General features: G+C 40.5%; 1 protein-coding gene and 1 pseudogene across 1 annotated transcript; both read left to right on the top strand.

Annotated features, from left to right (window-relative positions):
* The first annotated feature begins 11 nt into the window (after window positions 1–11).
* On the top strand, window positions 12–8,770 carry LOC102786087 (TRPM8 channel-associated factor homolog). Its single transcript, XM_087850789.1, has 11 exons — window positions 12–686; window positions 1,579–1,795; window positions 2,345–2,639; window positions 3,415–3,716; window positions 4,043–4,217; window positions 4,362–4,456; window positions 4,722–4,935; window positions 5,251–5,487; window positions 6,914–7,131; window positions 7,247–7,360; window positions 7,642–8,770. The coding sequence occupies exons 1-11, from the start codon at window positions 37–39 to the stop codon at window positions 7,882–7,884; spliced, it is 2,760 nt and encodes a 919-aa protein (XP_087706915.1). The 5' UTR covers window positions 12–36; the 3' UTR covers window positions 7,885–8,770.
* A 2,059-nt stretch (window positions 8,771–10,829) lies between these two features.
* Window positions 10,830–18,233, top strand: LOC148098811 (TRPM8 channel-associated factor homolog; annotated as a pseudogene).
* The last annotated feature ends 6,318 nt before the right edge of the window (window positions 18,234–24,551 follow it).

Here is a 24,551-nt window from a genome sequence, read left to right as displayed (position 1 = left end):
AATTTTTCAGTCTTCAGAGTAAAAATCCTCTACACTATGTCATCTAACCAGTTGTTCAAAAGCCAAGATGAACAGGCCTACATGTCCCTGATGAGAGGCATGAAGGAGCTGGACCTACATGGACCCTGTGTTCCCAGTGACCTGGTCCTGATCGGAGACCATGCCTTTCCTTTAGCAATGAACAGCCGAGGTCAGGTGCTGATGGCTGCCTCTCTGTACGGCAGAGGAAGGATTGTGGTCCTGGGTCATGAGGGCTACTTGACAGCCTTTCCTGCTCTGGTAGAAAATGCTCTGACCTGGCTGAGAGGTGATGGCTCTGATAACCTCTCAGTAGGGGTGCACAGAAGTGTATGTGCAGTTGCTAATAACCTCCAAAAATCCAGCTTCCAAGTAGAAGTTGTGGGAGCTTTTAGTGACAAACAGGGAGTTGGTGTTTATGTGACCGATGCCTACAGCGTGGGCTCAGACCCAGTGGAGCTTGTAGCATTTCTGAAAGCTGGAGGAGGGGTGCTGATAGCTGGACAGGCGTGGGGCTGGGCTGCAGATCACCCCAAAGAGAATGCACTGCATCAGTTTGATGGGAATAAAGTGTCGGGAGTGGCAGGAATCTACTTCACTGAGCGTTGTGGTGAGGTGGAGAAGCTGCCTGTCTACCCTCAGATCCCGTCTTCCTGGATGTCTGTGGTGTGAGTGTTTAATATAGTTCTGTTTTGTTGTTATTGTTACTGTTAGTTTAAACCCACAAGTTAACTATAACATGAAATAAATTGTAAACTACTATAGATTGCATATAGAGTTTTAAAAAAATATTATTATTACATTTAATGTAAACATTTACATAATTTTACATGGATTTTTCAGTTTTGACATTTTCTGCCTAAGCAACAAAACAAAGTGTCTATTGATGTCAAACTCAGCACCTGTGAATTTACAAAAGGACTGTATTTTTACAGGACTGTGTTTATAATAACAGTAGGAAAATCAATTTTATGTTTCATATTTATTAATTTAATATCAGAATCAGAATACTTTATTGATCCCTAGGGGAAATTATTTTGGTTACAGTGCTCTGGTACAAACAGTAACAAAGACAGACAATACACTACAGTAAGAAAATAGCACAATATATACAAAATATGCATACATATATATAGATATATTGATAAATAAGAAAGAAGAGCATGTGCAAAAAGGGTGTAGCTACTGCAGTTTACAGTGTGTTAAGTGGATGAGTTGTACAGGGAGATGGCCACAGGCAGGAATGTATTCCTGTGTTGTTCAGTGGTGCTTTTTGGTAATCTCAGTCTCTCACTGAACGTGCTCCTGTGACTGACCAACATGTCATGGAGTGGGCGGGAAGAATTATCCACTGCTAATATGCAGTCACTGCTAATGATTATACCACATGAATGCAATTCAAATTTTCATGATGATAATATTCTGAAAATATAAAAATTAAACTTGCTTGTATGTTGGTTAATTGTTTTGATAACACGCAAAAACTCATTTGAAAACGCAATTTACACAATTATTCTTAAGTTTGTCTCTCATTCCTATCATGACTCTTCCACCTTTCAGCTTGGGTAAGGATTTTGAGGACGACTTGCAGTTCTTACTCCAGGGGGTTTCAGAGTTCCAGGTCCCGTCTAATTTAACTGCTTCGGAGGTTTTAGTCCATGGACCGCTAGCATTTCCCATCGCGACCACAGATGATGGACGGGCGTTCCTGGCAGGAGGCTACTATGGACAGGGACGAGTGATTGTGGCTACACATGAAGGATTTCTGGGACTCGAGGTAAATGTGAGAGTTGGTCTTCCTTTCCAAGCACTCATAGGTCCGAATCAGCACGTGATTCGGACCTATGAATGAACAGGTTTCCTTTGATTTTACAAGTTTGATTTGCATCAGAAGGTTTTTATGTGTGTCACTGTAATGAATAGTTTCTTTGTTAACTGATTGCCAAGACTTGGGTGAATAATTTAATTTAAAACAAAGCTATTCTCATTGCATAGGATGGATAGAGGGATGGAGGTTAAAGTTTAGGTTAGGGTTGGATTCTCCACTGATGATGACTCAGGCCTCAGAGGGTTAAAAATGTGAGTAGTAGTAGTTTGTGCAACTCAGAATGGATGTATGACTGTTTTTATTGTGTTTCTCCCTGACTTTGGAGCAAACATTGCAGATAACATATATTGTGTATTGTGATAGGGTTAGAGTTAGGAGTCAGTGGTAAGCAGACCTATAATGGTTAAATAGGAGATTTTTCTGCTGCTTTGATGCAATTTTTAAACATCTTATGCACACATGACTCCATCTGTTCCTGCTTTCCTTCCATTCTTTTAGAGCATGGCTCCATTTTGGCAAAATGCCATTCACTGGTTGGATGAAGGCCGCAGAGGGGTTGTAGGTGTCATGGATATAGATGCTGCACTCAATATTCTCAGCAAGTCAGGGCTGAAGTGTGAGAAGACAAACTTCAGAAAAAACCTCAGCGTAATTGTGTGTAAAGCGTATATCAGTGAGCAATTGGAGGAAATCAAAAACTTTGTGGCAGAGGGAGGAGGCCTGCTGATTGGAGGACATGCCTGGTGGTGGGCTTATACACATGCTGGGCAAAATCCGCTTACAGATTTCTCAGGTATGAAAATGCACCTCAAGACTCTGATTATATAAACTTGATGATCTGGTTTCTCCTGGCCCTGATAGTACGACCTTGGCTAGCTTGGCTTTAGCTTAGATTGTTGCCATTATAGCGCAGCTAGTTGACCTGGCGACCCATGTACTAGAGGCTTTGTGGGAGCCTGGGTTGAGTTCGCTCCATTTCCCCAAACCTCTCCCCTGTTTCCTGCCTAGTCTCTGCAGTGCCCTGTCAAAGAAAAACTGAAATGGCAAAATAAGTCATGTGGACTGATTGGTCATGTCCAAGGATCAGTCCAGAAGGGTAACGAGCTGTTCCACAGTCAAAATGGAGTGTGCATTGAAAAAAAGTAATTTTTTCACATGCAACCGTTAGAGGCTTCTCTTCAAAATTGAATAAACTTTGGCAGGAAAGCTGAACACTGTAATACTCCTGTTTCAATACAATCTTTGGTCTTCATTTTTAGGACACGGGGACACCAATTTGTCTGCCATCTATGAGTTTTATATAAATTGTTAAAAAGAATTTGGGACCCAGTTTGCTGGTAGTGTTTTTATAACTTACATATATCAGCCCAGAAACTGCTCAAAATCCTTCTACACTACAAACCACATTTACCCATAAAAATACACTATCATAGAGCTCTTTTATTCTACAAGTACAGTGGTCTGACAGCACACACAGTATCATCCAAATAAACAAACTTCTGATTTGTGTGACATCTCCAACAGCACACCAGAGTATTTTAAGTCAGATTTGCTTTAATGTCTTTCAGGAAACAATATCTTAAATCAAATGGGATTGAGCCTGTTGGGAGCAACAATCGGAGGAGGAACATACAAAGCTCTCGTACCCAGCCAGGCTATTAAAGACAGCTACCACTTCCGCCACCTTCTATACCGCTTTGCTGCCCATGTGACTGCAGGTGAAAAACTTAGCCAGCATGAGGAGAGATGTCTGAAAAGGCTGGGCAACGACTGCAACGTTTACTTGCAGATGAAAGCCCATGACTCCTCCCACTACCGGCAAGTGTTGGCCACACTCACTGACTTATTAAAGAGGTCAGGCCTGCCACAGGTGAGTAGCCAAAAATAATATGAACACCTTTTAAAATAACAAAATTAAACAAAGCTATGCTGGTTGATGTGGTTTGTGACCATTATGTGTGCCAAAACATTACAGTGCATGTCACAGCTATTAGTTGGTATATTACAGCTATCAACAAGTAATATGCGTCTCAAAAAAAAGAAACAACAACACCAATGTGTTTTAAACATGATTGACCACTGCTTTTTATGGACAGGGTGTGGTGGAGGTGGAGGGGGTGACTGGTTGCCTTTGTTTCTGCAGATAGTGTCATAATATAGGGACATATATAATGACATTGACTATTCACTTTCAAGGTGAGTGACAGCTGCCCTGTAAAGAGTCCCAAAGACCACCTCCTCCTCGCTGTGGGTACCCAGGTATATAAGGTTTGCCCAGACCCTGACGCTCTCCTGCCCTACCTCATCAAGGACAACCCAATGATGCCTGTTGTCTATAACCACCGGATCAAGCTTGATGTTAATACAGCAGGTCAGATCTCACTGCTGTGTTAAAAATGTGTTAATACATGCAGCTCATTGCAAACACTGGAAACTGTGAAACATAGTTTTTAAAATGCATATTTTATACCTGTAAACGTCCCTGATTGTGATCTTTTATAATTGTGTGTTTCAGATATCGAAGAGTGGATCAGTACAGGTCTCTACCTCTCTCCTGGTATGAAGACCTACATCGCTATACCACCTCAGATTGTCAACAAGGATTGGAAGGTACAGCATATGAAGTCAATTGATTTTGAGTTCAACGCCATGTAAGTCACTGTCTCCAGTAGTGACAGAGACTCACCATAAGTACAGTTCATGTCCACATGGCAAGGTGCTATTTTTGCGGTGAATAGATACTGTAAGTTGTTTCAGGTCATTTAGGTGTCTAAACACAAAGGAGTCCTTGCAATTTTTAGATATTCCTTTTTACAGTGTTCAATACTTTAGCATATAGAGATTGCTTACAATGCATTTTTCTTTTCTTCTGCAGATTCAGATAGGATGTCAAACTGACTCACTGCATCACCATGAGGAGCTGAAGAGACCACCGTCTGTCCATGAGCGATTTCCTGTCACATCAGAGATGATACAGGTTTGGAACCTGTGGGGAGGACTCATCTACCTTGTGGCCCCACCCAAAACACAAGTGAAGGGGTTGGAAGTCATAGTGCAGATGTCTGTACCTGCTCCATATTACAAGTCTGGTGAGTCTGTCGTGGATTTGACTTTGTTAACTTTGTTTGTACTGGTCTAATAGACTATTCTCAAACAGTTTATAAGGCGATTTAAGGGGCTGAGGGCAGCATCTCCCTGGTTCTAATCAAATATGAAGTGTTAGGAGTGTTATAAGTGTTCAGTAAAGTAAAGTAAATATCCAACAGTTTAACTTCTGATACAATGAATTAGGCTTTCCTAACTATTAATATTTCAAGTTGGTGTGAGCTAGCCCTTAATTCTGTTTTTATGTGTCGGAGCCTGAAGCATTTTAATAAATTCACTCCTCTCTTTGTTCTTTTCAGGTGTAACAACTGCAGCTGAGTGGTCGTTGCTGCGTACAGCTCCTTCACCCTGGGCAGAGTTGGAGTTTGAAAACATCATTCTCACCGTACCATCAGATGCTGTTCGGGGTCTGGAGCGCCCTGACGAGCTAGCCGCTCTGTGGGATGAAATCATGAGGGCCATTGCAGATCTGGCTGCCAAACCACACAAATTTCCCCGCAAGGAGCGCTTTGTGGCAGATGTGCAAATTTCTGCTGGTAAGTGCATTTTGCATCATGTTGTATATACACCTGCCTTTAACTGGCTTGTCATATATAGAGTCTCAAGTAATGCTGGGTGACAGGCAGAGTATGCATGGTCCAGTTCTCTGAACTAGCAAACAGAAAGTATTTAGTCACCAATACAAATCATTGAGGTAAGGTGTTCCAATCACTTCCATGAGACAGGTGTATAAAATCAAGCACCAAAGCATGCAGACTGCTTCTATGAACATTTGTAAAAGAATTGGTCGCTCTCAGGAGCTCAGGGAATTCCAGTGTGGTAATGTGATAGGATACCACCTCAGCATGAAGTCCAGTCATGATATTTCCTCGCTACTAAACATAGAGAGTAGTGGAAGGGACTGGGAACAACAGCAACTCAGCCACAAGGAGGTAGGCTATGTAAAATCACAAAGCAGGGTCATCAGATTGGGAAGTGTATAGCGTGCAGAGGTTGCCAACTTTCTGCAGACCTGCAAACTTCATGTGGCCTTCAGATTAGCTCAAGAACAGTGCACAGAGAGCTTCATGGAAAGGGTTTCCATGCCTGAGCACCTGATTCCAAACTTTACACCACGAGGGACAGTGCAAAGCATATAAACCTTTGCATTTAATGCTTTGAACTAGTGCAAAACATTGTGCTTTGGTGATGTACAGAATGCTGCTACTGGACTCTTTGTATCTGACCACACAAATGCGCTTCTGGATGGTCAAAAATTCCCATAAACACACTCCTAAATGTTGTGGAAAACCTTCCCAGAAGAGCTGAAGCTGTTATATCTGCACATGGTGGGCTGACATCATATTAAACTCTATGGATTCAGAATGGGATGTCACCCAAATTTGTGTGGGTGTGAAGGTGGACGAACAAATACTTTTGGCAAAATAGTGCATATATACAGTAACAATGTTGGCTTCAGCTGTCTAACAAGTTTCAGAAAATGAGGTGTGTGCACACTTAATCCCTGTAAGCTGAAAGCTCAAGCTTTAGAGCTCTAAATGCTTATTCATCAGACAGTTTTTCCTTCTGCTTTTGGCTCCGTTTGAAATCCCTGAGGGCGTGTATCCCCAGCTTAGCCTCTGAGTGCAGAAGCTCTACCCATTTGTTATTGAAGTCTTGTGTTTATAAAGAACTGCCAATCAGAGAAACTTGTTCAAACGTCTATCCATCCACTGGCATCTATCTCAGCTGTGACAGGGCAAAAGGCTGAGCAGACCTTGGACAGGTCGCAAGACCACTGCAGGGTTACCACAGAGACAGATGAACATTTACACTTAACATGACTAACTTTTACCGAAGAACCATAATCATATCATGCTTTTGGTTGTTTGTTTGTTAATTGTTTATTTTTTTAAAAATCAAAGCTATAAAATCTGAAAGAATCATCACTATACCACTGTTCATTTCTCTTTTTCTGTTCAGGCTGGATGCATGCAGGTTATCCTATCATGGCACACAAAGTCTCAGCTGCTGAACTAGTTGGTGTTAAAAAAGGTAAAGAAATGTGGGGCCCCATCCACGAGCTGGGACACAACCAACAGAGAGGCTGCTGGGAGTTCCCACCAAACACCACAGAGTGTACATGCAACCTGTGGTCAGTGTATGTGCATGAAGAGGTGCTGGGTCTCCACAGAGGACAGGTAGAGTAAATCACATGTGTCTATTTTGATATCCCATGATAATTGATGATTGAACTCAGTTTTTACTAAGAGTAAAATATTTTACAATCATCTCATTCCATACTGTTCAATGCAGGCTCATGAAGCTATGACTGCAGAAAATCGACAAAGTCGAGCCAAGGATTACATCGCAGGAGGCAGGAAACCTGACAGCTGGAGCATGTGGGTGGCTCTGGAAACATATATGCAGGTGAGAGAATTCTGCTCTGTAGAGAAACTGTCCTTTGTCCACACTGGAGTGACCTGCTTTCACTGGGAAAAAAATGATTGCATATAAAACTGAAAGCAGAGTGTGAAACAAGGCGAGTTCCAGAAACTGTAAGATGATATCTTTTAAATGAAGTCACTATCAAGAAAGTGTGGAGACAGAATTAAAACAGTATCTTAATAAACAGAAATAAGCCTGACATGAACACTTTATTAGACATAACATGATTATCAGCATTATGATTTTTGTCTCCTCATCTGCAGCTCCAGGAAAAGTTTGGCTGGGATGCCTTTAAGAAGGTGTTTACTGCGTATCATCACATGAAGGACTTCCCCGGTGACAACAAAGGAAAGATGAACCTGTATGCTGAGACTTTCTCCCAGACTGTGGGGATGGACCTGACTGGCTTCTTTAAGGCCTGGGGCTGGCCAATAGAAACAGCCACTGAAGGGAAGCTCTCAACACTCCCTCCCTGGAACGATCACCCCATGACCCAGTATAACTAAACCTCAGACCACTGCAGTGTGCAGGGAAATGGTTTCAACCAATATCTTAATTTGAAGTGAATGATGAGCAACACGGTGAACTGATTTGGTGTCTGGTGTTCTGTTTTAACAACATTTGTTAGAGTATCTGAATAGAGAAACAGAAATGGTGGACTGAGGTTGCAGGTATTGAATCTTTCCCTTTATTTTGTACTGGTCTGAAAACATACTAAAGCATTGCACTATTATAGCATACATTGCAATCAAGTGTCTTCCACTGTGCTCTATGTGCTCTACTGAATACTTTCACTGCAAACCTTTCATTACAAATAATAGCAGTCTTTTGTGAGGACACAGTTGTTGATATTAGGACACTAATATCATTAGAAATTTGGATTTACTTTAGGTGAAAAGGAAAATATTGAATCTCTCATTTGCTCTGCTGCTGTGTTTTCATGTTTGCATTTCCAAGTTGCACTACAGACGTCAGACTTTTTAATAAAAGAACTTTTGTCTTTAGTTTTACTACACTGATATCTGAAACAGTAAGAGAAATCACTTTATCTCTAAAAGACTTCTTTTTTTTTTCAATTCAGATCTTAAGTGAGAAAAGCAGTGAAGGGCTCTGTTTCATTCTGAAATCTTTGTCTCTGCGATCATTTGAGCAAAGCCAAATAATTTTGTTCCCTGCAGAAAATGCAACTTGATGTTTATGACTTGTGAAAACTGGAAGACATTACATTACTAAACAGAGATCGTTTCTGAAGATGAAAATGTTCTTGAATGTTTGCATATTTATTACTTACTTGCATTTCCTATACTTGCATCCAAAACTGCCATGGTTTTCTTCCACACATAAACACACACAGTGACATATGGGATTCTATTGCAGAGTCAGCCCTTAAAACTAGATAAATGGGTGCGTAATAAAGCCTGGGTGTGTCGCTTGTCTGAGTTTTAAAATCAGATGCTGAATGTTGACTAACAGGTTTTGAAGCCTTCTCTGTTCACTGACACCTCGTCTTTCACTTAATTCCATCAGCCTGAGTCGGTCGGTTGCCTTGACTAAAGTCACTCCTCTAATTGTCTTTGTCTTTTTCACTCAAGTAGCCCCTTCTGTTCTTATTTGTATACACTCACTTGCTGTTGTTGCCAAGTTTTCACCAGTCGTTCTAAACAAACCACAGATTCAGCCAACCCTATAGGCTGAGGAAGGCTGTTTCAGCTACAACATCAAAATTTGATGGCCTCTGATTATAAAATAAGAGCTTGAAAATAAGGCTTGAAGGGCCAACAGCAGTAGCAGTATAATGTCTGGGAATCTCTGCTATATACCTGGGACCCTGGCCATGTAGGACTTTATGTTATTAAGATTATTAAGACCCTCGATCAGTCCAAGTAACTGACGGGCCACAGCTTTCTCTCAAATGGTTGGGGGGTGAAGGGATGGAGACAGGACAAAGGTGACACCCTGGTTGTGTCTTTGCCGTGTAATTTGTATTTTACTGCTTGCATTAAGCCTTTATGCACTTCTTTCTATGGTGACATATAATCATTGATCCAAGGGAAAAGATTGATGGCTCGAGGTAATCCAGATTTTAAAGGGGCTACACTATCAAGAAATGATCTACACAGATCATTAAATCATTCATGTAAATCACTGAAAACCCAGGTGTTCAAATGTAAAAATAGGAGAACAGAGCTGCTGAATTGTCATTAACAATGCCAGACTGAGTCTGCTATGGGAACACAAAATTAGTGAAGTTATAGTTTGATAGTAAATCAGACGTACAAAGGTTGTTTAAGGACAGGCCACAAGTAGAAACATACTCCAGGGTGTGCTCACCGATAAGAACGGGACTATTAAGAATATTACAACCAGAGGAAAGATCTAAGAAAGAAGATGTGAAAGTTAAAGTCACCAACCATAATAAACTGGTCAAATTAAAGAACAACAGATGAAAACACATTTGAGAGTTTATTTAGGAATTCAGAAGGGAATTTAGGAGGATGATAGAAAACAAGGAGACTGGATTCTTACACAAAGTATTTTGAATGAATTAAAAAAAAAAGCTAGAAGTAAATGGAACACAATTTAAGTTGTTCCTGTAAACCCTTCTGTTGAATGAAAAAATTAAGAAGGGAGTAGAAATTTGATGAAAATGTTACAGTCTCCTTCTGTGTGTTATAATTACAGAGTTTAGTTAACCTGATCAGATTTTAAGGTCAGTGACTTATCATTTTCTCTTAAATTGTGATCACTAAGTAACTTGGATAATAAGTACAACTTAGCATAAGATAGGTTACAGGGTGGTGATAGTGTTGTGGGCATAGGATAGCAACACAGTGGACGTAGTTGGTGAGGCCTGCAGAGAAAGCTTGTTATGGAACGGCTGTGTGCAGGCAGGAAAAGGACCCAAAGTGCAGACGCTCGGAGACACCATGTAAACTCAAAACAGCTTTAATGCTGAACTCAAAAGGGTAACAAAACTGAGAATACAAAGTAACCTTACGCAGACAGAACACACAGCAAGATAAGGGTAGATCACGACACCGACAAACTGAAACACAGGGCTTAAAGACACAGAGGGAGCAATCAGGGAATGGGTAATCAGGCCTAACGAAACAGGGGAAGCAAAACCAGATACATTAACATAAGACAAGGACCTTTAAAATAAAACAGGAAACATAACACAGACTGAACTTACAGACACAGACTCACAGGCAGGCACTACAACAGAGGGAACAGAGACGTGGGACCAGGGCAGACACAGACACTGACTGGACACGGGGATATAGCAGACAGGGGAGACAGCAACTAAGGATTACACAGAGACCTAAACCATAAGAAAGAACTCTAACAAAGAAACCAAAGACTAGAAAATTAAATAATATAATAAACTCAAAAACCCTAGGTCAACGACCCAGGCATCCTAACAAAGCTGGCAGATAAAACAGAACTACTCATGGCTGAGAAGGGGAAGAAGGCTCCAGAGGCAGTCACGTGTACCAAAATGGACAATGTACAGCATGTTAACTGCTAGAAATGAGCCAACTAGCCGGTTGGGCCGGTTTTCATCTGTCCTAAAAAAGGGAACAACAGATTAAAATTGTCAATAAAACCTATGTTTATTCTGAAGCCAGGTGTTGAGGCTGAGGAGCCTGCTAAAATGCCCCACACTGTTTTAAGAGGTTAAAAAGCTCTTCCCAGTCAGCTCAGACTGCGGACAAGCTTACCCTGATCCTCATTTCCCTAAGGTGTTCGGTTACTGTGAGGCAGGGAAGAAAGGACAGGGTGTGGTGGAAGGGAGTAGCCTTGTGGAAATATACTGAAAGGGACAAATCCATGACAACCATGACATCATCTATGCATGTTTATGTGTTGCCTTATTAAAGAGATGAAGGGAATTTGGCTTGTTTGTCCAGCGTGATGGAACATTTAGGACCATTCACTTCTCAGTGCAGGTTATTTTTTGTCCTGACATACAGAATTTAAACTTAGAAGCACATTAAAATGGTTTAAACCGTGAAGATCACTTTTCATCACACTAATAACAGTGGAAAGCCTTCTGTGAAGACTAACTCATGACTGCTGAGTCAGTGTTTTGGTCTATTAGATGCTACAGTCTATGAGTGAGACAAGGAAGAAAACCTGATGCAGAAATAGGGAAACAAGAGAGCATTTGTTCTGTTTACATTTCAGTTTGAGGCTAAATGCTCACCTGAGAACGAATGACATGTGACTATTTATGATTGTCATTCATTTATTATGCAAAGTTTCCTTTATGTAAAACCCTATGATGAATAAGCCTAAGCTATTTTTCTCTGTAAACAGAGGACAGCTCTGTAAGGGACCACATCAAAGCTGATACTGTAGTCTACAGTACAAACATGTGCTTCTTTTAAGAAACATCAATATTCTTGTTGTTGTGTTTAATTCACCTCCAGACTTTTTTCTGTTGTGTTTGTATAATTCACACTAGTTAACTTCAAGCGACATGATGAGCAGGTTTTGCTTAATCCTCTTTTAGGGTGTGTATTCAGCCACAGTGAAACATCATTCCTATTCTGAGAAAGCTTATTCACTGCTGATATTTTTCTATGAATCCGATGTTTAATTTAGCTCTGGCCATTTGTTTGTCCATGTGTTTGTCATCACAGTAAACCCTCCCCTTATTATTAGGGCACCTGAAGTAGGCACTCCTCCTATTCCTGCTCTCATTTGAAATCTTTCTTCTCTCCTGTCAGGTGGAGCTCCTAGAGCAGAGGTGTCAAACTCAAATACACAGTGGGCCAAAATTCAAAATCCAATCATCTAACCAGTTGTTCAAAAGCCAAGATGAACAGGCCTACATGTCCCTGATGAGAGGCCTGAAGGAGCTGGACCTACAGGGACCCTGTGTTCCCAGTGACCTGGTGCTGATCGGAGACCATGCCTCTCCTTTAGCAATGAACAGCCGAGGTCAGGTGCTGATGGCTGCCTCTCTGTACGGCAGTGGAAGGATTGTGATCCTGGGTCATGAGGGCTACTTGAAAGCCTTTCCTGCTCTGGTAGAAAATGCTCTGACCTGGCTGAGAGGTGATGGATTTGATAACCTCTCAGTAGGGGTGCACAGAAGTGTCAGTGCAGTTGCTAATAACCTTCAAAAATCCAGCTTCCAAGTAGAAGTTGTGGGAGCTTTCAGTGACAAACTGGTAGTTGGTGTTTATGTGACCGATGCCTACAGCGTGGGCTCAGACCCAGTGGAGCTTGTAGCATTTCTGAAAGCTGGAGGAGGGGTGCTGATAGCTGGACAGGCGTGGGGCTGGGCTGCAGATCACCCCAAAGAGAACACACTGCATCAGTTTGATGGGAATAAAGTGTCGGGAGTGGCAGGAATCTACTTTTCTAAGAACTGTGGTGAGGTGGAGAACTTGCCTGTCTACCCCCAGATCCCGTCCTCCTGGATGTCTGTGGTGTGAGTGATTCTATTGGTTCTGCTTTACTGCACAAAAACAAAGATTGCAATTTTATCAAAAGTGAACAGCTTATTTGTCACTCAAGCAAACAGATTTTTCTTCTTTTGGTTGTTAAATATATTTTATTCTATATCCATTTACCCATTTCTAGAGTGTCAAAATGAAGATGCAAACAAAATACATTCCATAGACTGTCTTTCCTTCTTAAAATGTCTTTCCCCTTTTATTATTCCCTCTTTCAAATGCAGCATAGGTAAGGATTTTGAGGATGACTTACTCTAGGGAATTTCAGAGTTCGAGCTCCCGCTGGGGTCAACTGCTTCTGAGGTTCTAGTCCATGGACCGCTAGCCTTTCCCATCGATACTACACATGATGGACGTGCATTCCTCGCAGGAGCCTATTATGGACAGGGACGAGTCATTTTGATTTCACATGAAGGATTTCTGGGACTTGAGGTAAAGTTGACACCTTGAACTAGTATTTAAATTAAAGTTTTTTTCATGAACATATAACAGGAATTTGCTCCTATTGTACACGAATGCACTATTTTATAGATGTTTCAGCTTAGACAGTAAATATGCTTCCTTTCAAGATTTATTTCAGTGTACATTACATTTGTCTACATTAGCAGTTCCCTACGGATTACCCTAGTGTTTGGAAGTAAAAATAAATTTACATTTAAAAAATGTAAATATATTTACCTTTAAGTAAAACATTTCAAATGCCCTAAAATTCACATATCCTGATAGGGTTAGGAGTTAACAGGAAGTAGTTCTCAAAGAGTTAAATATTTCTGCTAATCTCCCAAACCTTTTCTATATCAGATAATCTGGAGCGATCGTGGCTCAAAGAGTTGGCAGTTCGTCTTGTAACCAGAAGGTTGCCGGTTGCACTCGAGGGTTGTCAATACTTACCCCTGAGTGCTGGTCAGGATACACGACTGAGGTTTCCTTCCTTTTTGGACATTTATTGCTGGCTGGTAATCATGTAGGTGTATGTGGGCCAATAAGTCACCAAAGTAACATTACAGTAGTGTCAAAATACCACTCACTCTGCTGACATACTTTATCTTTCAAGCTTGTTTCCTCTACCAGAGACCTAAGAGATTAAGTATTCTGCACAGTATCTTTGGTGCTTCTTGGACTGTGCACTTCTTGATAGAGATCTCGGATATTGGTCCTGGGATCTGCTGGAGCCACTCGCTCAGTTTACGGGTGACTGCCCTGAGGAAATGATACTACTACTAATTATTATTATTATTGACCCAGCATTGTTTCCAGAAGTCCTGCAAGGCTAAAAAGCTCATACATGGCCAGAATGGACTATGCATTTTTCCTCTTGAAACTGACAGTTGGAGTCTTCTCTTGTCCAGCAAATAATGGACCTAACTGTATGTGGTATACATGAGTCACTAAATGTGAAAAAAGATTTTTGGGCTTGTTTTCAAACTCAAAATGACTGTATTGTTTTTATAGTTTGCCTGTATCATTTAAATCCATTTACACTACAAGCCATGATTGCTCATAAAAACATCATAAAGCTCTTTTATTATATACATACAGAGCTCTAATAGCCTACAGTGATGATAAAGTGTCACATCTTAGGCAAAAAAAACCAACCTTCTGCAGTTTAATGAAAAAAACAAAGTCATTACACTTCCAACAGTAAACGAGAGTATATTAAGTCAGATTTGCTTTAATATCTTTCACGGAACAAGATCCTGAACCAAATGGGATTGAGCCTGTTGGGTGCAACAATCGGAGGAGGAACATACAAAGCTCTCGTACCCAGCCAGACTATTAAAGACAGCTACCACTTCCGCCACCTTCTAAACCGCTTTGCTGCCCATGTGACTGCAGGTGAAGAACTTAGCCAGCATGAGGAGAGATGTCTGAAAAAGCTGGGCAACGACTGCAACGTCTACTTGCAGATGAAAGCCCTTGACTCCTCCCACTACAGACATGTTTTGGCCACACTCACGGATATATTAATAACATCAGGCCTGGCAGAAGTGAGTAGACAACATAATATGATCATCTTAAAAAAATTCCAAAAGAATGAAACAGTGCTGGTTGACTTCTCACAGCTATAAGTGACCAATGACTGACAGCTGCCCAATCTATGAGTGTTTGGTTTTGGTAGGGGTTTTTTTTGGCTGCAGATGCTGTGATAATGTGCAAAAGATAATTTTTATAACATTCACCACTCATTTTCAAGGTGAGTGACACCTGCCCTGTAAAGAGTCCCAAAGACCACCTCCTCCTCGCTGTCGGTACCCAGGTATATAAGGTTTCCCCAGACCCTGACGCTCTCCTGCCCTACCTCATTAAGGGCAACCCAATGATGCCTGTTGTCTATAACCACCGGATCAAGGTTGATGTCAATACAGCAGGTCAGATCTCTCTGCTGTGTTATGTGAACTGGTTATAATTTTACAATTTACAATATGTGTACAGTGGTTCTTGTTTTGCTAATAAATTTGAATCACATAGCAATGTTCACCATGATGCAGCAATGTTTGTTACTTGATGTAACAGTTTTAATCTGTGAACCTCACTGTAGACACTGAAAACTGTGAAATACAGTTTTTAAAATACAGATTTTATACCTGCAAATGTCCCTGACTGTGTTGTTTTATTTTTTTAAATATAATTGTGTTTCAGATGGGGAAGAGTGGATCAGCGCAGGTCTCTACCTCTCTCCTGGTATGAAGACCTACATGGCCATACCACCTCAGATTGTCAACAAGGATTGGATGGTACTGCATATGAAGTCAATTGATTTTAATTTCAGTGATAATGCTGACCCCATGCAAGTCTCTGTCCTCAGGAGGCATCTAATCGGGATGCCTCCCAAAGGTTGGGGTCCACAATATTTTATTCTCATTATTTATTTTAAATATGCATTTTCTAGCCTGATGTGATACTTTGAAGATTATACACCATCATAAGTATAAGCTGAGGTTCCAGTCAAGCCCACTAGACTGCCCCCAGCAGTATAATGATATGGCATGCCTCATTCTTCAATATCAATCCACCTATATCTAATGGGTGGATGGCATCACCCACTGGTTTTAAAGCTTAAAGCCTCAACTTCAGTACTCAGGGGGGTTTTTTAAACTGCAAGTGACAACATTGGGATGAGACAGAGTTAAGTTACCCAATTTAACAAGGTCACGCAGACACAAAAACATAACTGCAGGAATAATTATTTTAAAAATGTAAAAAAAAAAAAAAGTTGGTAGAAAGATCAGATTTGGCAGGGAGATTCCTATGAGCCAATGCGGCAATGGTCCAAAATCTAAGGCTTAAAAAAGAGAAAAGAGAGAGATGGCAGTTTCTGGCACCTATTCAGTTAACTAACACATGCTAATAATGCATTTTCCTTTTTATCTGCAGATAAAACTGACTCACTGCATCACAATGAGGAGCTGAAGAGACCACCGTCTGTCCATGAGCGATTTCCTGTCACTGCACAGATGATACAGGTTTGGAACCTGTGGGGAGGACTCATTTACCTGGTGGCCCCACCCAAAACACAAGTGAAGGGGTTGGAGGTCATAGTGCAGATGGCTGTACCTGCTCCATATTACAAGTCTGGTGAGTCTGTGGTGGATAGAACTTTAATATGTGTTTATCCAACAGGGTTTCTTAGCTGTTAATCAAAGCTACTAACTGAACAATAATCACTGTGTACGTCATAATGTATAATGTACTGTATAAAATGAAAAGACTTTGTGATTTATATCATGAGCATTAACTTCCTGTGCACCATTGTTATCTATGAAACCTCATCATTATAAAGTCGTTATTTGTCTCTGTAGATCTTGATGTGACACAAGTTTGTAATCTATCTAGTATAGGACATTAGCTAACTTTAAGTTAACGTCAGCTAACCCCCTATGTTATAGCCCGAAGCTTTTTAGTAGATCCACTCCTCTCTTTGCTCTTTTCAGGTGTGACAACTGCAGCTCAGTGGTTAATGCTGTGCACGGCTCCTTCACCCTGGGCAGAGTTGGAGTTTGAAAACATTATTCTCACCGTACCATCAGATGTTGTTCGGGATCTGGAGCACCCAGATGAGCTGGCTGCTCTGTGGGATGAAATCATGAGGGCCATTGCAGATCTGGCTGCCAAACCACACAAATTTCCCCGCAAGGAGCGCTTTGTGGCAGATGTGCAGATATCTAACGGTAAGTGCATTTTGCCTCATGTTGTACAGTACACACCTTGCACTTATTTGCTTGTTCTTAGAGACTCCCAACCCCCTGAGCCACAGTCACCCCCTGTTCTTTGCTCAGATAGATACAATGGCATTCTCTCTTTTTTGTCTCTCAAAGCTGTAAAATATGAAAGAATCATCACTATACCACTGTTTATTGCTCCTTTTCTGTTCTTTTCTGCATTATCCTATCATGTGCCATGATAGGATAATGCAGGTTATCCTATCATGGCACACAAAATGACAGATCATGAATTGGTCGGCGTCAAAAAAGGTAATCCGATGTGGGGCCCCATCCATGAACTGGGACACAATCAACAGAGAGCTTGCTGGGAGTTCCCACCAAACACCACAGAGTGTACATGCAACCTGTGGTCAGTGTATGTGAATGAAGAGGTGCTGGGCATCGGCAGGGAGAAGGTGGAGTAAATGACATATTTCTTTGAGACAAATGGCCAGAAACATCTTATATTTTTACGCTTTTTATGATAACTTTTTTGATGTTATATGATGACAAACCACTTAACTATGTTTTAGAGTACTATATTTTATGATCATCTCATCCCATGTTGTTTAATGCAGACTGGAGGAGCCATGACTTCAGCAAACCGACAAAGTCGAATAAATGACTATGTCGCGGGAGGCAGGACACAAGCTGGAGCATGTGGGTGGCTCTGGAAACATATATGCAGGTGAGAGAATTCTGCTCTGTAGAGAAACTGTCCTTTGTCCACACTGGAGTGACCTGCTTTCACTGGAAAAAAATGATTGCATATAAAACTGAAAGCCAAGTGTGAAACAAGGAGAGTTCAAGAAATGTTTTCAATCAAGTCACTTTCAAGAAAGTGTGGAGACATAATTATAAACAGTATCTTAACAGTCAGCCCTTTGTCCAGACTGGAGTGCACATAACACGACTACCAGCTTCTTGTCTCCTCATCTGCAGCTCCAGGAACAGTTTGGCTGGGATGCCTTTAAGAAGGTGTTTGCTGCGTATCACCACATGAAGGACTTCCCCGGTGACAACAAAGGAAAGATGAACCTGTATGCTGAGACTTTTTCCCAGACTGTGGGGATGGACCTGACTGGCTTCTTTAAGGCCTGGGGCTGGACAATAGAAACAGCCACTAAAGGGAAGCTCTCCCAGCTGCCTTCCTGGAACGATCACCCCATGACCCAGTATCAATAAACCTCAGACCACTGAAGGGTGGTTTTAACCAATAACTTAACTTGAAATGAATGATGAGCAACACGGTGAATTGATTTGGTGTTTGGTGTTTTGTTTTAACAACATTTATTAGAGTATCTGAATAGAAAAACAGAAATGATGTACTGAGGTTGCAGAGTTTGAATTCAGTATTGTAACTGGTTTGTGATTCTCATGTTCCCGAGGGGACGTACAGAAGGCTTCCACTTACTGCCAGGTAGACTAGACTTTTGATGGTATAAGGAGTGGCATCTTTTCATAGTTGATGTGAAGATACAGGCAGGAAATATGACTTGTTATACATGTTCTGGGCTGAAATCATACCAAGGCATTGCACTACTATAGCATACATTGCAATCATTTGTTCTCTATAAAGAAATACAATGCATTATGCATTATGTTTCTGTTTTGGTCTTGGTTTCTGTTTGCCAACCTGTTTCGGTTTCTTTTACTTGCACTGCAACCCTTTCCTTATGCAAAATGAATTTTTATAAAGAAATTTATATTCAAGAGAATACAAGGGATTTTCTACAGGTTTATACTGTAAGAGTGTGGATGTGGAAGATGTGTATTTTCTTTGTGTGAGTAAGTAAACTGCATCTTTCATTTGATCTGCTGTTGCATATTTGAATTATGCTGGTTCATAATACAGAGGTCAGACTTTATATAAGCAAACCTTTGTCTTTGCTTTCACACTGATATCTGTTTGCTCACAACTGAAACACTAATAAACGTGAATTATACCTCTCAGACACTTCCTTTTTCATTCAGCTCTGGAGAGAAACTTTAGAGTTCACGTTTTTTTTCTGTGCTGAAGAAGATTATCTGTTGAAGACAAATGCAGGTATCAATAAGAGACAACTAGAGTACAGGTGTGTGTGAGTGGGTGGGAAGATCAGTAGAACAGATGCATGTGAGAGTCAGGTGACAGGTCAAGAAAGAAAGGCTGAGGACATCTACTGGTGATATGGAGAGCTGCATGAAGGGGAAACTGAATGTGGCAAAAGGAAGCGACCAATAGAAATAGAGTAAACACAATATAATTGGGACAGGTGACAAGAGACATATGGATGGTGTGTTACTGTGAGTCAATTGAAAAATGGCAGAGAGTTCGGGTAGAAGTGTAGCCTTGAGAAAACATGCCATGGCAACCATGACATCACATATGTTGTCCTTGTTTCCCCGTGAGGGATACACACACATGTATTATCCTTGTTAAAATGGGATTGATATTCTCACTCGCAGATATCCCTACACCTGTTTTCTCTTCTGTAGCTCCTTTGGCTGGGATGCTGAAAAAAAAGCGTTCACTGCTTGTCACCACATAAACAACTTCCCCAGTGACAACACAGAAAAGATGAACCTGTTTGCTGAGACTTTCTGGCTGGGCCGTAAAAAAACGGCTACTATCCGGTTGTTAAGTGATGACGTGACGAATCCTACTTCCGGGCCTAAAGTAGTCTGCGTTTAATATGGCTTTTGTGTTGTTAACATGTTTAATGTTTTGTATTTTCTTCTATTTAATCTCAAAAAGCTCCTAAAACAGTCAGTGATCACTGTTGACCTCCCTCGGCTTTTATTACCGCTAACCATTTATTTAAGCTCAGTTTTTAAAACCTTAGGATGTAACTACAGCCCAGCCCATGCAGCAGTATATGAATGACTAACCTCGTATTGTGGATGGATTATCTCAGTTGTTCTCCTGGTTGAAGTTTGGTCCTTTTACAGCATCCTGCCATGCGATTACATTTGTTCCTGACCACCGAGAACACTCACGTTAACTTTTATCGAGTGGAAAAAAAGTTAGCTTGTTTATATTATGCTAACATAGCTGTGTCGCTAGCGGTCACGTAGCACATCATTATATACCAGCTAGCCAAACTTCAGTAACCCTACAAACGTCACTGCTGTTTAGTTTTCTGTCTTCATTTATGTTGGAAGTGATACCAGAGCTGTACGTTTTAATTTGTTTCCAAAACCCCGCAGTCAGGACATGCTATATTGTATTTAGATAGAAGCTAGCGAGCTAACTTCCTGCTAACTTCTAACTCCGTTAAATGTGATAAATTCCGTTTTCATGGATGCCTGGATGTTAAACTCAATTGTTACACCTGGTAGAGCAGAACGCTGATCATTTTATTAAAGATGAAAGACTTTAGACAGTTTTTCAACTCTCAGTAATGCCATAGTGATCGTTTGATTTACGGACCTGCAGCGGAGTTTAGGCCCAGACACGGCTAGTGACGTCAGACTTAACGACCGGATAGCTCTCCGTCCTGGACTGATCACCCCCCTCTGGCTCAGTATGACTGAAGCTTAGTAGAACACTACACACTGAAAAACAAAGATTATAAGTTTAAGTGATTTTTTTGTTGTGTAGTTAATCAATATTGTTCTTTATATAAAATGCATTGTAATATTGGAATGAAACCATTCAGCTGTTAAATCCGATAACTTCTTTTATAAACAAAAGAATGTGATCATGTTAGTGGGGAAATTTTAACTGTTACATTTTTTAGAGGGTTCACCAAAGTCACCAAAGTCTGTTAGTCAGAGTTTGTGAGACTGTTTTAACACACTACTATTGGCATCCCTATTTGTATACCTTATGTCTATTATTTCCAGATAAAGTAAAGTTAAAGTTCCATCCATTCGCTTCTGCTTATCCTTTTCAGGAATTTTTAAGTTATTGTTACATTAATATATACAGCTCATTGAAAACAATGAAATTAGTGAAATGCAGATTTTACATTTGTAGATTTCACGGACTTTTGATGTTGTATGTAGGGGTATCACAATACACTATAATGTCTTTCAAATTAAACATTTGATTTGTTAAAAATATGACAACAACAATAATAATAAACCAACAAACCAAAGCAGAATTTAAAACGGCAATACAATTTTAAAATTAAAAACAAAAGCTGACATCAATGCTGTTTTATTTATGTACTTGTGCCTAGTATTGTCATCATATATATATATGTGTGTGTGTTTGTGTGTGTGTATAAAGTTCAGTAAAAGGCTGCATTTTCTGAGGAAATTCAAAACATATGACTGCATTGAATCTGTATTACTATTTAACTCAGTTCTAAGGCAACAGTTAATCAGTGATGCATATTAGACAATTGGAAAGACGTAGGCTAATTTAGGTGGGCTTTTCTTTTATTGTAAGGTGTTCACTGTAGCCTCTAACCTACTAACCGTGTTTTGATTCTGTCATGCAATGTGAGGCCCCTTACTTAATTCTTAGAGTAAATTGATGCTGATTTAAGCTAACACTAACGCCTGTGGATTGTTGCTACTGTGCCCTGAACCTCATCTCACAGGTGTGTCTTCAGTTTGTTTTTGCCCTGATTCAGTCAGTGCACTTTGAGTCTCTCTTTAAGCCTCATTATAGTTTGTGTTCAAAGTGATTACTGTACCCGCCAGCAACAGCTGTTCATATTCGTTTAGCAAGCCTATATTTTCTTTTCTGTAATACTTTTCTTATTACTGACAGTAGTGAATTAATAAAGTTCAACAAATTCAATGAAGTTATGGACAACTTTGTCTGATAGTTTTTTTTTTATTTGATTCGATTTTATGTGTAACAGATGGCTCAGTACAGGTCTCTACTTGTGACTTGAAATAAGGACGAATGTTGTCATACCAGCTGAGATTATCAACAAAGATTGGATCGGTACTGTATGCAAAATCAGTTTATTTTTAGTTCTTCGTTCTTCTGATAATGCTCTCTGGTAGAACTAAGACCACCTCCAGTGACACTCAGGTCCAAGTTCATCCCACTGAGCTGTCCTCACTATTACCAGTGCCTTGCCCCAAAAGTGCGCCTGTAGACCACCAACAGATAGCAAGCCTCAAACCCCAATGTGTCTTTCCTGTACAATGTAATTGCAAAGAGGCACTGTAACCATTTTAGACCTCTGACTTTTTTGTATTGAAACTGTAAACGAAAAGGAAAATGTATATCATGTCGATGAAATTGCAAAGACATTATTTCACTATTGTTAATAGCATTGTCACCAGATCTAAATATATTACTATACATTAAATATTACTATAAATAATAATGTAATAATTTTAAACAAGGTCATACATTTGCTTGTGCTGCTAGTTTCAAAATAGGAAGGCCATGGGAAGTACGGGGTGCTGCAGCATCCCTTATTGTAAAAGGCAGCAATCCCAACATCATCTGGCAAATGCAAAAAAATAGATGAAGGTGTTGAAACATTTTAAACATTATAGTTATTTGTTTCAGAAATGTGTGGTTTAGGAAGTTATGATAAACAAGTGAAAATGCTGGTCATGGTCAAATGATGCTACATACTAATCTCCAGTTTTTGAAATTGTTCTTGGATTTCTCCCTGCACAAATATAGAGTGTCATCTCAGTGGCAATTCTGTTTTGAAAATGACAGGGTTGGGTCTTCCTGACTATCTTCAGTACCGCTGGTTCTTGATCTGAAGGATTTGGTGCTCAGGCAGTATGTTACGCCTTCTAAAGCCCATCACTGGTCGGGGTTATGCAGACAGCTGGCTTGAATGCTCTTTCAGAGGAGCAGTGCCACAGCACTTAGAGAACCTAGACACGAGGAAAAGCAGACTTAAGGCCATTCAATATTTTGGCATGGTAATACCTCAAGGGAGACAACTGGGGTCCCTTTATTTTTCTCAGCAGGGAGAGATGATCTCCCATAGGGAGAGATGATCTCCCATAGGCACAGATACAATTGCACATCTGTGGCCTCAGGGCCTCCTTTATGCCTTCCCTCCCTTTACTCTTATTCACTTCCACCTGCAGAAGGTCCAAGTGGAGTAGGTGAGCAGGGCTGTGCAGATGTCTGAAGGGGTGGGTGCTCAAAAATTAGAACATAGAACCACATAGAACCAGGGCGAATAACAACCCACATTCATTAAGAATCTAATAGGAAATGGCATCATACTATATATCATTATCATCGGGTGGGGACAATGCAAAGCAAACGTAGTCTGTGCAGGACTCTACACCAGGGGTCTCCAACTCCTGGCCTCAAGGCCCGGTGTCCTGCAGGTTTTAGATCTCACCCTGGGTCTACACACCTGAATCAAATGATTAGTTCATTACCAGGCCTCTGGAGAACTGCAAGACATGTTGAGGAGGTAATTTAGCCATTTGAATCAACTGTGTTGGATCAAGGACACATCTAAAAACTGCGGGACACTGGCCCTTGAGGCCTGGAGTTGGGGACCCCTGCTCTACATGCACACACACATTTAATAAATAAATAAATGAATAAAAACGCCTCAAGAAAAGGGCACTTGGGGCATCCAAGAGGAAAGGGGCAGGCTCTCTAAAACACATTCACACAGACTCAAATACAAAAACAACTTACTCTGTTGTTAATGTTAGAAATGTAGTGCTTGCAGGGAAATAGTTTAGGAGCTCATTTGTTTCCAAAGAGAGGCTTTGTCAAGACAAGTTGTCTTCAGTAACTAAAAACCCACCAGCCTGTGCACTGAGGTCACAGTGATGATCAGTAAGCCTGGGCCAAAAGGGGGAGTACTTGTTTTTTTTGTCAAGTAGCTCAAAAGCCAGTGGTAATCTGTTTCAACTTGCTTTGGCATGTGTGTTTGATTTCGAGGCATGCGGACTGCGATTGTAAATGTGAACGTCTGATGTTAAAGGTGTATATGATGAGTTAAAGATTGCACAGTATTTGTGCTGAGTGAAGAACTTTCTGTGTCTTACAGAAACAAAACAAACACAAGTCTGAACTCAAATAGCAAAGAAAACGAACACATCGGTCTGTGACGGAATATAATTGAGTACATTTATATACATACTTAAAAGGAGCTGTCTCTCATCAGTAGTTCTTTCCTTGTTTGTCCACACTAAAGTCCCTCCTCTTCTTTTCATATCTCCTGATATAAACATCACCTTTCCCTGCTCTTTTTACATTCCTTCTCCTGTCCTGTCTGGTAGAGCTGCTGGTGTTTTTCTTTAAAGCTGTTGTACAGAAAGGCAACGTTCAGGTAACCAAAAAGACAAAAAAAAATGTAATGTATTTTTAAGTTGTGTGTGGTTGTAATGAGATTAGTGGAGAACAGCTTTTTATTTTCTCACCAGCTGCAGTTTGATAATTTGCTGTGAGGCTTGATGTTTAAAAGAATAATACTTTTATTTTTTATGTTAAGTGAGTCTTTTTTAAATCCATCAACTTAGCTTGGCATACATATATGTAAGAAAAACTATTAAAGCTGATGTGCATCCTAACCTTCACCTTCTTCATCAGTCTACAGAGTAAAAATCCTCTACACT

The sequence above is a fragment of the Neolamprologus brichardi genome, chromosome 14 (genome assembly GCF_056152115.1).
Source record: "Neolamprologus brichardi isolate AB-2024 chromosome 14, ASM5615211v1, whole genome shotgun sequence".
Lineage (NCBI taxonomy): Eukaryota > Metazoa > Chordata > Actinopteri > Cichliformes > Cichlidae > Neolamprologus > Neolamprologus brichardi.
This window is presented reverse-complemented; position numbering and strand designations above follow the sequence as displayed.